General features: G+C 37.0%; 1 protein-coding gene across 1 annotated transcript; it reads right to left on the bottom strand.

The window, feature by feature from the left end:
* Nucleotides 1-426: 426 nt before the first annotated feature.
* LOC123880533 (CCR4-NOT transcription complex subunit 1-like) lies at nucleotides 427-18,206 on the bottom strand. The gene is made up of 10 exons (XM_045928691.1): nucleotides 18,149-18,206; nucleotides 17,094-17,204; nucleotides 15,215-15,571; nucleotides 14,357-14,497; nucleotides 13,577-13,711; nucleotides 7,261-7,692; nucleotides 4,838-5,022; nucleotides 2,924-3,184; nucleotides 2,036-2,070; nucleotides 427-911 (listed from the first exon to the last, which is right to left on the bottom strand). Exons 2-10 carry the CDS (start codon nucleotides 17,106-17,108, stop codon nucleotides 892-894), a joined length of 1,581 nt encoding a protein of 526 aa, XP_045784647.1. The 5' UTR covers nucleotides 17,109-17,204; nucleotides 18,149-18,206; the 3' UTR covers nucleotides 427-891.
* Between the last annotated feature and the right edge of the window lie 430 nt (nucleotides 18,207-18,636).

Raw genomic sequence — 18,636 nt, 5'->3', positions numbered from 1 at the left:
TATATATATATATATATTATAATATAATATTATAATATAGGAACTTTATAAAAGATATTTAGTTGAACTAAATAGTTATTTTTTGTACTAAATGATTACTTACTCAAATAAATATTTATATAATGAGATCTTTATTAAAGGTATTATAACTAAATAGTTAATATACTTAGTTAATTTTTTGTAGACTTATAAACATATGAGCAAAATTTTCAGGAATAACCTACCTATAATAAATAATGAGATCTTTATTAAAGGTATTATAGTATAACTGAATAGTTAACATTTTGTAGACTTACTTTTGTATTTTGTTGAACTAAATAGTTATTTTTTGTGCTAATTATTTACTCAAATAAATATTTATTAAAATATGAGTAATATTTTAATAAATACGTATAATACCTAATATAGATACTTTATTAAAGGTATTAAGTTTTTTTTCTACAGTAAATCTAGCACCCATCTAGCACCTAGATATTAATATAGAATAAACATAGCAAACATAGAAAACATTTGCTATGTTTATTATATTTACAATATGTAAAAATAGGTAACAAAGTGTATAAACATGTATTATATTATATATGTTGCTATGCAACAAAATATAAGTTTTTATACAAAAAATGTCGTTAGTGACATTATCCGGTAAAAAGTCGAGTTTAGCCACATCACCTATATAATCAGGCGAGCTGGGAGTAAAGACGGGTATGCGTTAAATAAAAGCGACGCACCGCTTTTATTTAACGGCAATTAATGCAGTCATTGTGAGGCCAAGCGGCGTTGTTCTGGTGCTGAGGTGTAAAATAGATGACCAATGGTTTGACGAATCCTTGATAACCTCAAGCATCTCGATACTGCTAGACATTGCGTTCGTGTTACAGGACGAAGAACCAATCAAATCTGTTGTCCATTGTCTGAAAGCAGTAGTTTTTTTAAGAAAAAAAATCCTTCAGGCCCAAAATGTTGAATTCTTATATTTAATTTGCAAAATATCGAGTCTAAAATGTTGAATTTGCAAAATGTTGAATCCTAAAATATTGAATTCGCTAAATGTTGGATCTTAAAAAAAAAAAAGAATCAACAAAGACTTCCCGTCTATGTAGTCAATTTTTGACCATTTTTGTGGCTATCTCAAAAGTTAAGTTTGTCCCTGAATCCAGTTTATCTTTTCGTTAAAGAACTATTTACATACCCAAGTTACATACCTACAACATTATACGGAACTCTCAGAACGCGAGTCCAACTTGCACTTGGCTGTTTTTCTGTTAATTACGTTTAAGCATATGTGAATTAAATGCTTACCTTTAAGATTCAACATTTTGGGATTCAACATTTTGCAACTCCGAAATTCATCATTTTGCAAATTCAACATTATGAGAATTCAACTTTTTAGAAATTCAACATTTTGAACCTGAAGGAATAAATATAAAAACCGTTTCCGCGTTTAAAAAAATAGAGCTTCAAGCAGGACTCTGTCATCATGATCATCATCATCATCATTATTAGCAACCGATAGACGTCCAGAGCTGGACATAGGTTTGGACTTCCACATGCCACGGTGTTGCACCGCCTGAATCCAGCGGCTTCCTGCGACTCGTTTGATGTCGACCGTCTCCTATAAAGAGGGATCAGCTAGTCCTTCATAAAAAAGACTTCCATCATTCTTACGCACATTATAAATTGCGTTGCATGAAATACATACATTGTAAACAATTTCAGATTATCTTCTTCAAGGAATATATTACTCTGATCCTCTTTCAGAAAACACTTTATTTTAAGTTTGAAATATACAATTGTCAATTGACTATCGGATTGGTTTAAAAAACGAAAACCAGCTGTATTTCACAAATAAAACAATAACTTGCTTTGTCACGCTTATAAGCTGCCACGTATGTACAAGTATCTTGCATGCAAGTTAGACAGTACCCAGCAGGTGGCAGAAAATATTGCAAATCGACCTTTGGAAAGAGATAGCGGTTTCGTATAGCGTTGTCTCTATCGTTGAGATCGACAAAACGTCACATAGGTAAATACTTACAAATACGATGTCGGGTTGCGATAATGCGAGCCACACTGGAAACAAAGACCACATATGAACGCTAATGCCAAGCCAACGTGCAGGTAATCATAAATAGCCCACAAGGCGTAAAAATATGCCCAAAAATACCCAGCGTCGATTAACACACAGTACTAGACAGAAAAGATTGTTACAAATCGAGCCTAGATAGATATAACTTCCTCATCAACAGAGACGACTCATATAGAGTCGACGAGACTGACAAGTCAGAGACAAATGTGAAATAGATATAGTATGGGTATATTCATACCTTAAACATATAATTACATTATGGACTATAATTGTGTTATCTTTTCTGCCAGGTACTGTATTTTATATATTTTTTTTGTTTATTAGGTTTATTAACAGTTTATAACCTCTAAATCAATTACAATATTAAGTAAGTTTACAAAGTTCTTAGACAAAATGATAAGCTAATTATTATAGGTAAATACTGTATGCGAATAAAGAGTGTCAAGTAATCTAGCAACTAAGAATTAAGAGGGCAGCGAAGGATGAATTGCCCATACAAACGTAATACCAAAATAATTTGTAATTCGAGAATATCTCTACCGTATTATGCGTTTATTTGGATTCAAATAGTATTTACCTAGGTTCCTGGACATATATATATATATATTTTCAAAATACTTTCTAATTTCTATTGCCGCTATAACAACAAATAATAAGAATTTCAAAATGACCGTCAGGTACGGAGCCCTTCGTGTGTGAGCCCCTCTCGCGCTTGACCGATTTATTCCCTTTTATAAATATAAACATGTTACGGCTGGATCCATGTCTTGTCAACGAGATCATTGGTAATAACACCCCGCCGACGAATCCAAAAATAAATTAAAATTACATACTTACTTTCCGATGTCTTGCTTGCAACGGACGACGAACTCCTGCGTCCAAAATTTATAAACAGGATCGTGAACAAGTTTGTTTAGGGTGACGAGTATTCCCCAAGGAATCGGGCGCTCCGCAAGGAATCTTTCGAACAAAACCCGTGTTATTTGTTCTTTTATATTGACAGCTTCCGCGAACAAATACAGCAGACAGCAGCTAAAATAGTGCGTGTGACTATTCGGGTATCGCAACTGATTTGCGATCGCGTTCAGAAACAGCGCTCTGAAAAGGTAATAGATAATTCAACAAAAGACGTAAGACATTAAATGCCCCCAGCATTTAATGTCTTACGTCACGGGTGGCCGGTGGGTAATAAATAATTGATTTCAATAACACCACAATATAACGTTTCGTTATATTGTGCGTTTCGTTATATTGTGGTGTTATAGAACACACCACGGACTTCGTCTGTGGTGGTGTTTGCTGGCGCGCGTGCTCTGCCTTTTTGGAGTGTTTTTTTGTCAAACGTGGCCGGGATTTGTGTTTTACTGGTGTTTTTGGTGGTGGAACTGACTGGCAAGCGCTCTAAGGGGGTGCCGCGCGTTTGTCGGCGAGCGCCGGCACAGACGAAGTCCATACCTATATAGTTTCCCTAACTTGTAAATAACTACAAACTTGACATTGGCTAATCTTTGTAAAGCCAGACGAGAGAGAAAAAAAAAGACGTTTCGCAGATAACTTTGGGAGGGAATTTTCAATAGTCTTAACTCTATGGTTCGTGTTTTTGGCAAGTGAAAGAGACGCCATCCCTCATCAAAGCGAGATAGAAAATTTAAATCACGCAAGTGAGAGGGATGCCATCATACGTCTAAGTGAGACAGAAATAGCAGCATGACAACTAAAACCTCCTTGTAAGGTTACATTACATCCCTTAAGGCTAACTGTCTGACTAACTGTGGATTTCAGTACAACATTGGAACCTGGCTAAGTCATAGGAACCTTTAGTGGTGTGAAAAGATGATTACAATTTTGTGTACTGCAGTTTCCATACACTGATGCAACACATGCCAGCCATGTTGTTGTGTAGTAGCGAGAGCAAGGTGGCTACACTTGTATTTAGTAGTGACTACGTCCGTCTAAACATTATATTGCTGTTTTGGATTTTGGATTCTATAATCGAATTTCTGCACATATGTATATAATAAAACTTTTATATAGCCACTTACAACTCAGAATTGTAGGTACGACTTGCACTTCACTATATTTCGACCCCACCTACGCATTATGTCGTAAGGCACTTTGGTGAAAAATTAGATTTTTAGCTCATTCCAATAACAAACATTAACTTTTCTTCATAATAACCGTGATATTCAAAATCGTGGTTATTTTCTAAATCTTTCAACATTTTTTCACCTGAAACCTAGTTTCGAAGTAGACATTATGCGTAGGAGGCGTCGATTTTTAGGATCACTTCGTTGACTTTACGTTTGTCTGTTTTGTCGTGTCTGTCAATTCGTGGGAATCAAAACCTATAGGTAGGTACTTTCCAATGACCTAAAATCATGAAGTTTGGCAGGCAGCAAAGTCTAATAGCACAAAGTCTTAAAACCGTGATTTTATGTTTACATCCCAAAAGAAGAAAAAAACAGTGTTCGCAGCCAAATAATAGCGTACGTACGTCATTAACTTTCAGTGCTCTACAGTTGTTTGTTGGAGCGACATACTGATTTGAGATTTCTTGTACGATGGTACGGAATCCTTCGTGTACGAGTCCGACATACCGATGACCGATAATATGTCACATCTGACATCACCATTTCAACGTATCAAAAGCACCTTCGTAGCGTACCGCAGTGGTTGTCATTTATTGATTAGTGACATCAAATGTTACTAATCAATAAATGATAACCACTTTGCGCTCGAATATTTACTCACCGTCCTTCACAGTCAAAGTCAACTGCAAAGTTTTGGAATATATCCATATGCGCTGAGTGGGCTATAGTAGTCATATTCGGCGTTTGTCCTTTCGCCCTTATGTGAGCGATAGCTTTCGTGCCCACGTACAGAACCACTGCGTTCATCATTTTGGTATCATATCGGCTACCCAGCTCGTTTACTACCTGCAAGGCAATTTTTTTTATCGATTACAAGTTAGTTCTTGACTCTGAACTCCCCTGATGGTAAGTAATGAAGCGCGCTAACTTGGGAGGGGTGTGTAAGTTTTTATTAAACCCACACCCCTTATTGGTTTCTGTAATCGGGAATCGAACCCTAGACCTAGCATTTATAAGACCACAGCGCTCGCCATTGCGCTAAGGAGGTCGTCAAAATTCGTATTCATATGAGACTGGAGACTAAAATTACTTTTAGTGCTAATCTACCTGGTAAGTCGGGCGTAATTTTCTTCCACTTGCTCGGAAATCGGTTGATTATTAAAAAAAAAAACATCAGTTGGCTTTTATCGGTACGCAACAAAATACGGCAATTTCTAATAGGATATAGTATATTTCATTAGAAGTGTGGAAAGGCTGTCATTGCAAAGAGTTCCGACAAATGTCTCCCCGAGCCGAGGCGTAGCCGAAGGCGAGGGTTGACAGTCGGAACAAGTTGCAATGACGGTTCCGCACGTGTACTGAACGACTATTTTTAATACAGTTGCGAAAAAATGAAGCAATTTTATAAAATAATAAAAACACAATAAACTCAACTAACTTAATTTAATTTAATTTAAAACAACTTTATTGTTAATAGATAGAAAAAAACTAGGTTCAAAATTACTCATTTTGTGCAACAAACAACTAAACTCGCAAAGAAAATTTCTGAAAATTGTTAGAAGTAGAAGTAGAAAAGAGTAGAAGTTTTTTATTGATATGAAATGAAAATGAAATTTAATGAGATGAAATGAAATGAAACCTATCCAAACTCATTCAATCAATTAAATCTGATATTGAAACAAATTAGTAGCTTCTTATTAGAAATACGTATTTGCATGAATCATAAAAACTTCTATTAATTTTTTTAGTAAAAACTTCATGGTTGGTTTTTCTTTTTAATATTTTGACAGTTGGGAAAGAAAAAGCACGAGTGCGGGAAAGGTAAAGAAAAAGCACGAGTATGTAATAGCCCACATCCCGAACGCTATACGTCCCTGCAATACGCCACTTTTTGAGCAACTGTATTAAAAATAATATAATAGCCTGAATGATGCAATGAAACTTAATGAAAATCATGTTTTCATAACAAGTTGTTAAATATGTGTTGTATATGAGTATTTCTTTCACCGAAATAAGAATCATTACATTACATTTTACAAGGCAAATGTATTCAGTTATAATTACCGCTGTCTAGCTGTACAAACTGAATTCCATTTTTAGGGTTTCATACATCAAAAGGAAAAACGAAATCCTTATAGGGTCACTTTGTTTTATGTCTGTCTGTCCGTGTGTCGTGTATGTTAAGAAAACCTATAGGGTACTTCCCGCTCACCTAGACTCATAAAGGCCTAGGTCTTACAGCACAAGTAAAAAAAAATCACGAGTCACGAGTTTAGCTAATACCTAATAGCAAACAATTTCGCGAATGCGTTTTACTAAATTTATAACAATACTAGCTGATGCCCGCAGCTTCGCCGGCGCGGATTTAAGGTCTGAAATCCCGTGGGAACTTTTGATTTCCCAGGACAAAAGTAGACTATCTGTAATAGCCCGTCCCGGGGATGCAACGTGTTTCTGTACAATTGTACAATACAAATGTATTTACAATACAAATGTATTTAAAAATCTCGAGGGATCACCAGAATTTAGGAACGCAATTCCTTACAGCATCAGGGTTGAAGAGTTGGGTCCTCGAAGTCAACGACAAAGTCTTTACTTGGTACAGTTACCTTCAATATCAATCAATTTATAACCAACAGTTTCTAAATCCCATCAGTATTGATGGTGAGGTCCCCTGCAGCATCAGGATTGATCAGTTAGAATCCAATTTTTTTATGAAACAATGTAGCAAAGTTCCTCTATCGATTAAAAAAAAAATTACGCAAATCGGTTCAGAAATCTCGGAGATTTCGGTGTACATAGGCAGAAAAACATAACTCCCTCTTTGAAAGTCGGTTAAAAAAGTAGCCTATGTTACACCCTGGTCAATTCTCTACTTGTCTGTGAAAATCCCGTCAAAATCGGTTCAGCCGTTCCAAAGATTAGCCTTTTCAAACAGACAGACAGACAAAAATTTTAAAAACATGTGATTCAGTGTTGGTATCGTTCAAATAACCATATGAGCTTAATATGAGGTAATTATTTTGAAATTACAGACAGACACTCCAATTTTATTTATTAGTAGTATAGATATAGATAATTCACCTGTATGTTGCTCCGCAGCTCTGATAGGAAGGTAACAGGCGCTTGGGCCTCTAAGTACGCGTCCAGATCCTTCTTGAGTTTCGACGAGGGGATTATGGCCTCAAAATGTATGGCTGTACGCGGCGGTAAGCTCATCTCGGCTATCAGATCCACATCTAGATTCAGCGAGAGCGGGTAGGGCGGTATCATGTTCATCGGGTAGGCCGAGAGGATAATATTTCTCATCTGTATGCAATTCGGCGGAATCTCATCGCAGAACCTGTAGTGGTAATCGCACAGGAACTCCGGAAAATCGTGGACCAGAACCAGTAACACTTTCAGGGTCCCTTTGTACAGCATAATGACCGGCGGGGCCCACTCCGTGTTACGCAGGAACGGGTGGAGGAACTCGAAAAGGAGGATGAGCAGCGTACAATACATCATCCCCGCTCCCTATAAAGGAACAATCGACATTTAGTATCAGAGCGCACCGACGATTACACCTCAATGGAAAAGCGATGATCAAGCAATATAATTATGAACATTAAACATATTTTAGGCGTATGAAATATTTCTTTTCCGAGCGAGAACACCGAAATAAACCATCGAAGAATAACACAAAACATGTTCGTTCTTCGGTACTTCCCATTGACCTAGATTCATGAAATTTGGTAGGTAGGTAGGTCTTATAGCACAAGTAAAGGAAAAAATCCATAATAGTTCTTGATTTATCGAGCAAAATATCGGCAAAAATACCCGAGTATGGAACCCTCGATGCGCGAGTCTGACTCGCACTTAGCCGGTTTTTTTATTGCAAGATAGACTTGTTCTCGACGACAGCCACTACTTGATGGAAGACAAAGATTCCACAGCAAGAATAGAAATAAGAATAGCTACTCAAGTTATATGGCAAGTTGTACGAGTTGTTTGTGATAAACAATTTTAATAAAATTCAAATAGGTAATTTAGTTTATTTTTTTTAAAATAAACAATTTCAGATTTCATGAGGTTCCTTTCATTTAATTATCAAGTTTCTTAGAGAGATTTGATCCTTATAATTGATCCTAACGATCTATGCAATAAAAGTACACATTGTGATTTTTACAGATTTTAGTCAGTTCGATTCCCGGGTGTGGCAAGCGAATTTGCAAAAATCTTTGAATGCAGTTTTCTTTCTATTCAAAAATAAAGGAATGTTTTCTTTAAGTAAAATTTTCTATCTACAGTATTAAGAGTACTTTCCCTCCAGGTGGCATTACAAAATTCCACCCTGTATATGTATAGTCAGTAATGTATAGTGAGTTTGGAGTCAGTCTCTTAGTTAAATAAAAAACAATTACACAATATATTATTGGCCAAATACTGTAAATTTGAGTTAAATAGTATTTTTTTAAATTCTAGTATGAGTTAGAACATTTGCGCAACGCTGTGAGATTATGAGTATCATAAGACTACAATGTCAGAGCAGAATGGAGACTAAGCCCCTGTTTTAAAGACGACATTCAGTACTTCCATTTGTATTTTGGAAAGTTTCCACATGGTTACGGCAATTTAGGTCCGATTCACTTTGCCGTTATAGTATTTGTTCGAAATGTATTAATGTTTTCGCTGTCTCGTTCTGACTAAATCTGCTCAATTTCTAAATGTAGTTTATCCCTAAGATGATTATCTAATGAGTAAGCTAATAATAATAATAATAATTTATTTTTAGCAATTAGCAACTGTAGTCGGAAAAACAGATTTCTCATTGAAGATAGTTACCAAAACACAAATGAGAGTTACATGTAACAATACTGAAATCTACAAAAAGGTTATACAGTTAGTTAGAGAACATAATCTTATAGGTCACACGTTTACACAAAAAAATGAAAGACCATACAGGATTGTAATTAAAAACCTACATCACACCACACCCCTGGAAGCTATAAATGATGCAATAGAAAAAACTGGCAACAAAGTCAAAGGGCAAATAGTAAATGCTAAGTATGGGTCGGAGAAAATCCCACTATCTACATTCTTTGTCAATCTAGAACCCGGACCCAATAATAAAGCGGCTAAAGAAATCAAACAAATCTATAATACCATAGTGACCATAGAAGACCCCAAACGCAAAAAGACAGTGCCACAATGCAAACGTTGCCAACAATATGGCCACACGCAAAATAACTGCATGAGACCTTATAGATGTGTCAAATGTGCAGGGGCACACAGAACTACAGAATGTACCAAGAAGGACCGCAATACTCCTGCTAAGTGTGCCCTATGTCTTGGCGACCATCCTGCTAACTACAAAGGCTGCAATGTTTATCTGGAAATTAAAAACCGAAAATTCAATAAGAAAACTGATCAGTCAAACGTGTACAACAAACCAAATCCACGTTCAAGGGAAAAAGATGACCCAGCAAGCCAAAAGCACACTGACCTCCAGACAGAGCAAACAGAACATAACAATCGAAGTGAATCACATACCACCAAATCTACTAGAAAAACATATGCACAAGCTGCTGCCAACAAAGATTCAACACATCTAGAAAAACTCGAACATCTTCTCACAAAACAAGCTGAAAAGCTAGATATACTGATTGGACAAATGAGCACCCTTATGGGCTTACTGACCACAGTCATTAACAAACTAGCCAAATAACGGCACTTAGAATAGCAGCATGGAACATAAACGGCCTTTTAGGCCACAAACTAGAATTATCCACAATGATAAACATAAATAAAGTTGACATTATGCTCATAAGTGAGTCACACCTAACAGAATCAACAGCCTTTTCGCTTCAAGAATTTTGTGTGTACACAACTAATCACCCCGATGGTACAAGTCACGGAGGCACTGCAATACTCGTAAGAAAGAACATCAAGCACAATCTTGCACCATCATTCCGCACAGAATATATACAAGCAACAACAATATGTATACATGACAAAATTGGTATATTTAATGTGACTGCTGTATACTGCCCTCCAAAGCATAAGATAGATGAAGCTACCTTTACCAATTTTATCAAATCTCTGGGCCCAAGATTCCTAGCAGGTGGAGATTGGAACGCGAAAAATGAATGCTGGGGTTCTAGGCTTACTTTAACCAGGGGCAGGGAACTAAAAAATGCGATGGACAAGAACAATACTAAAGCGCTCAGTACAGGACAACCAACATACTTTCCTGCAGATCCTAACAGAAGGCCAGATCTTCTAGATTTCTTCCTTTACAAAGGTTTCACAGAGCACTACCTGAAGATAGAAAGTTGTTTCGATACGTCAGATGACCACTCGCCTATTATCGCTACTATCAGCACTACTATAATTGATAAAAGCCTTAAACAACATCTATACAATAAAAGAACTGACTGGTATGCATTTAGCGAGTTTATTACTGAACACATTAACCTCAACGTATCTCTTAAGACAGAGGAAGAAATCGAAATAGCGACGGTCAATTTCACAAACTTGGTTCAAAAAGCTTGTTGGTTGAGTACACCTCAAGAATCAGCCAAGCCAATTGCGTTCCAAAATGTACCTCTTTTGACTAAAGAAAAAGTGTTGGAGAAAAGACGCCTAAGAAGAATATGGCAAACACAAAGAAGAGCAACAGACAAATCGCAACTTAATAAAGCCATTCATGACCTAAAAGCATATCTGAGAGAAGTAGAAGATGAAACCCTTCAAAACAGATTAGAAAATATGTCTCCAACAGGCAATAAAGAACATTCCTTATGGAAGGCTATTAAGTCGACTACTGGCCCGCTGATTCAGTCACACCCGTTGAAATTAGACGATAACACATGGGCAAAAACTGACTCTCATAAGGCAGAAGTGTATGCACAATTTCTCAATACAATTTTTACCCCGAACACAAGGGACGAAACCTACAATAATGAAAAAGAAATTGACGATTACCTGAACAGCGATCTCCAACTTAGTCTTCCTATCAAATGCTTTACCCCAGCAGAAGTCTCGCGAGCAATAAAACGCCTTGATAACAAAAAAGCACCAGGATTTGACCTTATAACTGGAGAAGTTCTTAAGCAACTCCCAAAGAAAGCTATCGTATTTCTCACAACACTTTTCAACTGTATACTCAGGACATCATATTTTCCACAAGTATGGAAAGTTTCCCATATAATTATGATACCAAAACCTGGGAAAGACCCCCTTATTGTCTCATCATATAGACCCATCAGCCTACTACCTGTCATATCAAAACTCTTCGAAAAACTTCTTCTAAGTCGTTTAAAAGCTATTATCACGAAAGAAGCTCTTATACCAGATCACCAGTTTGGCTTTCGACAAGGTCACTCAACCATAGAACAAATCCATAGAGTAGTTAACAAAATAAGGCAATCCCTAGAAAGAAAAGAATATTGCTCAGCCGCATTTTTGGATGTTCAGCAGGCCTTTGACAGGGTTTGGCACAAAGGCCTTTTATACAAAATAAAGATTAACTTTCCTCATAATATTTATACTCTGCTGAAGTCGTATCTACAAGACAGGATATTCCAAGTCGTAGTAGGAGAGCATTGTTCCCAGTTCTACGATATCAAAGCTGGTGTTCCACAGGGATCAGTGCTAGGGCCGACCCTTTATACCCTATACACAGCCGACTTACCCGAGACACCGAGTATCCTCACCGCAACGTTTGCTGACGACACAGCGGCACTGAGTACTCACTCAAATCCAACGGTAGCATCCCAGCGACTACAGGGCCACTTGGATAATATTGATAAATGGATGCGAAAGTGGAGAATCAAGGCTAGTGCATCCAAATCAACCCACGTAACCTTTACACTTAGGCCCGGCGATTGCCCAGAGGTGAAACTTGGCAACGAAACTCTGCCACATGGTAATGTAGCCAAATATCTTGGTATGCATCTTGATAGAAGGCAAACATGGCAAACACATATAAAAAAAAAGAGAGAAGAGCTGCGTATACGCACGAGATCGCTAATGTGGTTACTTGGCAGACACTCCCGACTATCACTCAATAACAAAGTACTCATATACAAGAGCTTTTTAAAACCCGTATGGACATATGGCTTGGAGTTGTGGGGCACAGCCAGCAATTCTAACATAGAAATACTACAGCGCTATCAAAACTCAGTCTTTCGCACAATACTGAATGCTCCATGGTTTACCAAAACAAGTGAAACACATGAGTATCTTGCAATGCCCACAATCAAAGAAATTAATAATAATGCTAAAAAACACAAAGCCAAGCTAGAAGTCCATGCGAATAGTCTGGCAGTGTCACTTACCACATGCAGCAGAGTAAATAGGCTAAAACGAGCCACAATAGAAGAACTGTCGTGTGGAGAATAAAGCCAGGGATAGCCCTATGAGAAGAGTCTCTTGATGGAGTGACCTTCTCCAAACCCGCAACGCACTCATACAATCTGATTATAGTCGGCAAATGACTGATTGCAGATAGCCTAGAAATATCAAAAAAAAAAAAAAAAAAGTTTATTTTTTTTAAAATAAACAATTTCAGATTTCATGAGGTTCCTTTCATTTAATTATCAAGTTTCTTAGAGAGATTTGATCCTTATAATTGATCCTAACGATCTATGCAATAAAAGTACACATTGTGATTTTTACAGATTTTAGTCAGTTCGATTCCCGGGTGTGGCAAGCGAATTTGCAAAAATCTTTGAATGCAGTTTTCTTTCTATTCAAAAATAAAGGAATGTTTTCTTTAAGTAAAATTTTCTATCTACAGTATTAAGAGTACTTTCCCTCCAGGTGGCATTACAAAATTCCACCCTGTATATGTATAGTCAGTAATGTATAGTGAGTTTGGAGTCAGTCTCTTAGTTAAATAAAAAACAATTACACAATATATTATTGGCCAAATACTGTAAATTTGAGTTAAATAGTATTTTTTTAAATTCTAGTATGAGTTAGAACATTTGCGCAACGCTGTGAGATTATGAGTATCATAAGACTACAATGTCAGAGCAGAATGGAGACTAAGCCCCTGTTTTAAAGACGACATTCAGTACTTCCATTTGTATTTTGGAAAGTTTCCACATGGTTACGGCAATTTAGGTCCGATTCACTTTGCCGTTATAGTATTTGTTCGAAATGTATTAATGTTTTCGCTGTCTCGTTCTGACTAAATCTGCTCAATTTCTAAATGTAGTTTATCCCTAAGATGATTATCTAATGAGTAAGCTAATAATAATAATAATAATTTATTTTTGTTGTCCGATTAATCGGACAACAAAAATCCATATAGTGTTAGTAACAAAAAAACTTAAAAATTATGTTAGTACTTAAACACTATGTAGATAGTAACAATACAAACTTAAAAACTATGCTATAGAGCTATAAATACCTGTCGTATCGAAGTGGCGACGAGCACTCTGTGCATAAAGACCCTATGCGCGACTATTTCTAGCCACGCGTAGCAGAAACCGGGTGCAGCGCTAGGTCTCACGATGCGAAGCATTTGGTAGAATTCAAAGACTACCTACACCAGGAAAATGAAAAAATACTTGTAACGTGAATTTTTCCTCCCTTCATGTCACTTTGTTTTTAATTAAAAGTTTTAAGCTGTTTGAAGAATTCCCTAACTAGATGTTAGTGAGGAACAATACTAATAGGTCTCGGCCCCTCACTAGAGATTAAAGGCCCATCGCCCGGCGAGTCTATCCGAGTAAATTTTAAGGTACCCTTTTAGGTATGTACCTAGTTGACTGGCGCCCGGCTCTATTATTTGTTTTTTCCTTGATATTTTAAAGGGGGATATATTTTATACTATGATTTTTTTTATATTTAAATTTTTAAAAATTTTCCCTTCTATTTTAAGTGAGAAAATTTTCTATGACATACTTGAAAATATACATAAAATTCGTAAACTTGGCTTGAGGTGAAATGTCTGTGATGCTATATCTTAAAGCTTCGGCCTCCTGAAATGGAGGATCCGGGGTCCGATTCCGGGCACTCTACCCACTAATGTACCATCTCTAACTTCTTTCTGGGGTCACGTGACCAACTGGCAGCGTAGTAATAAATAACAAGTATCCTTTGGTAACCTATTCGCAGAATGAAGTTATCTCAAACAAAAACAGAATCAACTTCATTCCGCGGATAGGGTATAGGTAGCGTTTGTTACCTCATAGTTGACTATTGCCATGTCCTCTTGTGTCATTTCAAGGAACAAAATTATTATCAGCCTGTGATAAGGAAGCTGATGAAAATGAATTCCATGCTCTTCCTGGTCTTGGAGCAAACGACCAGCTATCGTGTTAAGTATCTGAAAAGATCATTTGACATTATAATCCGCCACTGCGTAGAATGTCATTTCTGAGGGATATGGCTAACCTTTTTTTTTTTATTTTGATAAAAGTTAGCCCTTGACTGCGATTTCACCTGGTGGTAAGTGGATGCCGTCTAAGATGAGAGCGTGCTAAATTGGAAAGTGTATGGCTGTTTCAATAAACCCACACCCCTTTTTGGTTTCTATTTTCTACACAGCATCGTACCGTAATACTAGACCACTTGGGGGCATAGCTGTACCGTAACTAGCTATGGCCAACCCTCCCACCATACCAGACCACCTAACGGAAATCAGGGCTCCCAGTATACATTTTAGGCCGCATTTGAAGCACTTATTTCATACTGCCCACGTGAATTTCGGTTTTGTAATCCCGTAGGAACTCCTTGATTTTCCAGGAAAAGTAGCCTATGTCCTTCCCTGGGATGTATCCCAAGCCTGTACTAAATTTCACTAAAATCGGTTCAGCGGTTGGGCCGTGAAAACGTAGCAGACAGACAGACAGTGAGACACACTTTCGCATTTATAATATTAACCATATCGCTATTAGAGATATAGTCAAAGTCAAAATCATTTATTCAAAGTAGGTATACAATTGTACTCTTTTTGATGATCGAAATTGTTAAATTTGTACGATATAGTGGTGATAATTATTTATGTAACTTAAAACTAAAGCTACAAGTATATTTTACTTACCATTGGTAACAATTTGAGTTGCGGAGCGGGGTTGGCGCTGTGCGCGTTTTTTTTAATCAATAGCGAGACGAGTTTGATGAACGAATCGCACATCACATAATAATTTTCCCTCCTCGGCGGCGCCTTGTCCTTGTTGAGGAGTTGGTACACATTCTTTACACACATTTGTGTGGCGATGCGGAAGAACTCTGAGATCATTTCAACGGATTTGAAGATGCCGTTCCTGTTCGTGTGCACGAAAATGTTGAACTTCTGGTCTATCTCCATCTCATTGCGGGAACTCTGAAGGATTTTCCCCCATTCCCAGAGGAGGTTCGCCGTCTTCTCTTGGATACCGTTGTACATGTCGTTACATGACTGTTGGATATACATATATGCTCTTTTAATTATATACATATGTCTGACAACAAATTAATAAATCAGAATTTTCGATTAACAAGGTAAAGTTGAAAACTAAAAACTGACTGCGATTGTTCTAATAAACACTGAAATATTAGCGCAAAATTGTTTTTCTATCGCTTGGTATATTTTAATGTTGTATATTTATATTCATGAGCTCAGAATTTTTTCCTCTTTCATTTTACATCCCACTCAATACAATAGTAAAAAAATTTTTTGGAGCCCTCCACTTTTTGTGATGTAACATCCGTTAGGTCAATTTTTTTTGTATAAAATATTGCCTGTCACTCGAACCTTTACAACAAATCAATTGACACCTCATTCATCAAAATCAGCCCAGCAGTTTAGGCGCAACGGTGGAATACACAGAATCTGGATACAAACATACATACATACATACACACATACATACATACACACATACATACATACATAGACTGCTAAAATCATAACCCTTCCTTTTGGCTTTGTCGCAGTCGGGTTAAAAGACTTATCAGAAACGGGAGGCAAGCGGAATTATTCGCTAACTCAGTGAACATCACTGATGGACTTTGAGCCAGCGCGTGCCAGACCTTTGTACTTTCATAAAACATTGTAATGAGCCACCAGAGGAAAAATTACAATTCCAAGTTTCCCCTGCCATCATCGAACCTGGGATCTCCCACTGAGAAGACCACAGCGCCAGGGAGGCAGGCAAAAAATGTATTAAACGGCTACTCCAAACAAAAATAATTTCCTCTGCAATTGTTTTTGTTTGGAATGAACATCTAGTACTACATAAAGGTAGTTGTTAGCTTATCTTTAATATTATCATCACACTTCACACTATCACACTAATATTATAAAGCTGAAAGTTTGTGTGTATGTGTGTGTATATTTGTTACTCCATCACGCAAAAACTGGACGGATTTGGCTGAAATTTGGAATGGAGATAGATAATATCCTGGATAGGCTACTCTTTATTCCGGACAATCAAAGAGTTTCCACAGGATTTCAAAAAACCTAAATCCACGCGGAAGAAGTTGCGGGCATCAGCTAGTCATCTATATATGATAGACGACAAATCACGCAATTAAGTATGCAGTACAATGTTACTCGGGTTAGTTAACAAAGCATGGGTTGGATGGAAGCATTTGTAACATAAACACCCAGAATGCAGCACTCAGTAAGTGCGCTTTTGGCGCTTGTTATGTTATATTATTTTATGGCGCGGAGCTGCACCAGGTGGGCGCGATTTACTTCGCCAATGACGTGATATTGAAGAGACACGAGAATGGTTGGTGATAGCTGAGAATTTCGAGCAGCTTTTAAATTTGGGTAATTTTATAAGTGGCAGGTTTTTTCAGAATGTCATTTTATAGGGTTAATTTCTAGCCTGGAACGACACAATATACAAAATACACACTATATTACATGGATTTATAATTACAACTTAATATTACTTGTTATGTTAAGATGTGAATGAATATTTGGACATTACCTGTTGGGCAGTCATTTTGTCATATCCGTGTGTAGCTATGAACGCAGTGTCTCTGTTTTTGGCGGTCGCGATAGAAGGCCAGCTGCCTATGCTCCCGGCGCAGTTCGCCACCTACGACAACATCAGCATTAACTTTTAATATATAAAATGCATAATTGTTATTCAGCAAGACACTATTTCTGGCTTGAAAGAATGAGAAGGCTACATCTTGGATGGTCATAGCTTTCAGCAATCTCGCAAGTCGACTAAGTAGTGTGTGTTAAGGCCTGAAAACAAAATTTATATAAATAACTAGCTGATGCCCGCAGCTTCGCCCGCATGGATTTAGGTTTCTAAAAATCCCGTGGGAACTTATGATTTCCCAGGACAAAAGTTTCTTGCCAGAAACACGAAGCGTAGTTGGTCTCTACATGATCATATTGGTTCTGGTCCATAGACTTGAAAATTCCCTCCAAAACTTATCTGCGCAACCATATATTAGGGTGTTATTGAAATTAATTATTAATTTGAAATTAAAATGTCGAATGAAAACAATGATGACAGCAGTAATGTAACTCCGGAAACTATTAATGCTCAAAGTGTAGACGTAAATGCACTGAGTTGCTAAGATAAAATGTAGTATTGAATCGTACGGCAAGACTCCGCAAGACTCTCGTCGAGTCCCGCTACACTCAAACTTAGTATTGGCGAGTACCTACGTTTTGATAATGTAACTATGTAATGGCTACTCGATTGATGCTTAGCGAAATGCAGCAATAGTAGCAAGTACTGAATTGTTTTGCTGCACTTTTCCTTAGCGCAGCTAACATTTTCATGCAAGTACTGAAAAAATCCTTAGCAAAAAACATACTTCCAATGGAAATTTTCCTGAAATATTTTTTTGTCGTATCGGAAAGCTCCTTGGGAGTCCATTTTGTAAAAAAGTAAAAGTCTCAAAAGTGTCGATTACTGCATAAAGAGTTACGAAGGCAGAATTCCTAGTCAAACTCCTTATTCGAAATTTGGAGAAATGCTGCGAAAACACTACAAATTAAAAAGAAATTACAAATTTTTACCTGGAATATTCGTTTTTTGGCGTCCCCTGTTACCTGTGGGCGTCCCCAAAGAGTATGTACTTACTATGTAATCAAAGAGTATGTAAATACTTAGTCTGTGGTAATCACTACTCCCATGCTAGATACTCCCAGGTAGGCGAATCTTTCATAGAGTAGAGACCAAAGACTCTTTGGCAAAGAGTATATAAAAACTATGATAGAAACCAACTTGAACCTATAGTCGGAATTACAATTCGATTCCACATTTGACATTAGCTACTGTCATTTTGTAAAATTATGATACCACAGTACCACATATAATACTGTAGTGATGAACACAAAAATCGATAAACAATCGCGATTTATGTTTATGTAATCATAATATTGGTGTGCCAATTAAAGACTAAATTATTGATTTTTATTTAAATAAATAATTTTTCTCTCTCTTCTGGCTTTACAAAGATTAGCCAATGTCAAGTTTGTAGTTATTTGTAACAAGTTAGATAAAC

This window comes from Maniola jurtina, chromosome Z, assembly GCF_905333055.1.
Source record: "Maniola jurtina chromosome Z, ilManJurt1.1, whole genome shotgun sequence".
In the NCBI taxonomy this organism is placed as follows: domain Eukaryota; kingdom Metazoa; phylum Arthropoda; class Insecta; order Lepidoptera; family Nymphalidae; genus Maniola; species Maniola jurtina.
Note: the sequence above shows the minus strand (reverse complement) of the source record. Positions and strands in the feature narration are given on the sequence as shown.

Bases quoted from the DNA above. Each gene is read 5' to 3' on its own strand.
- LOC123880533 (XM_045928691.1), bottom strand. The intron at 5,023-7,260 runs GTGAATTATCTA...ATTGCCTTGCAG, and splicing joins AGCTGCGGAGCAACATACAG to GTAGTAAACGAGCTGGGTAG. The intron at 2,071-2,923 runs GTAAGTATGTAA...CTTTGTTTCCAG, and splicing joins TGCAAGCAAGACATCGGAAA to TGTGGCTCGCATTATCGCAA.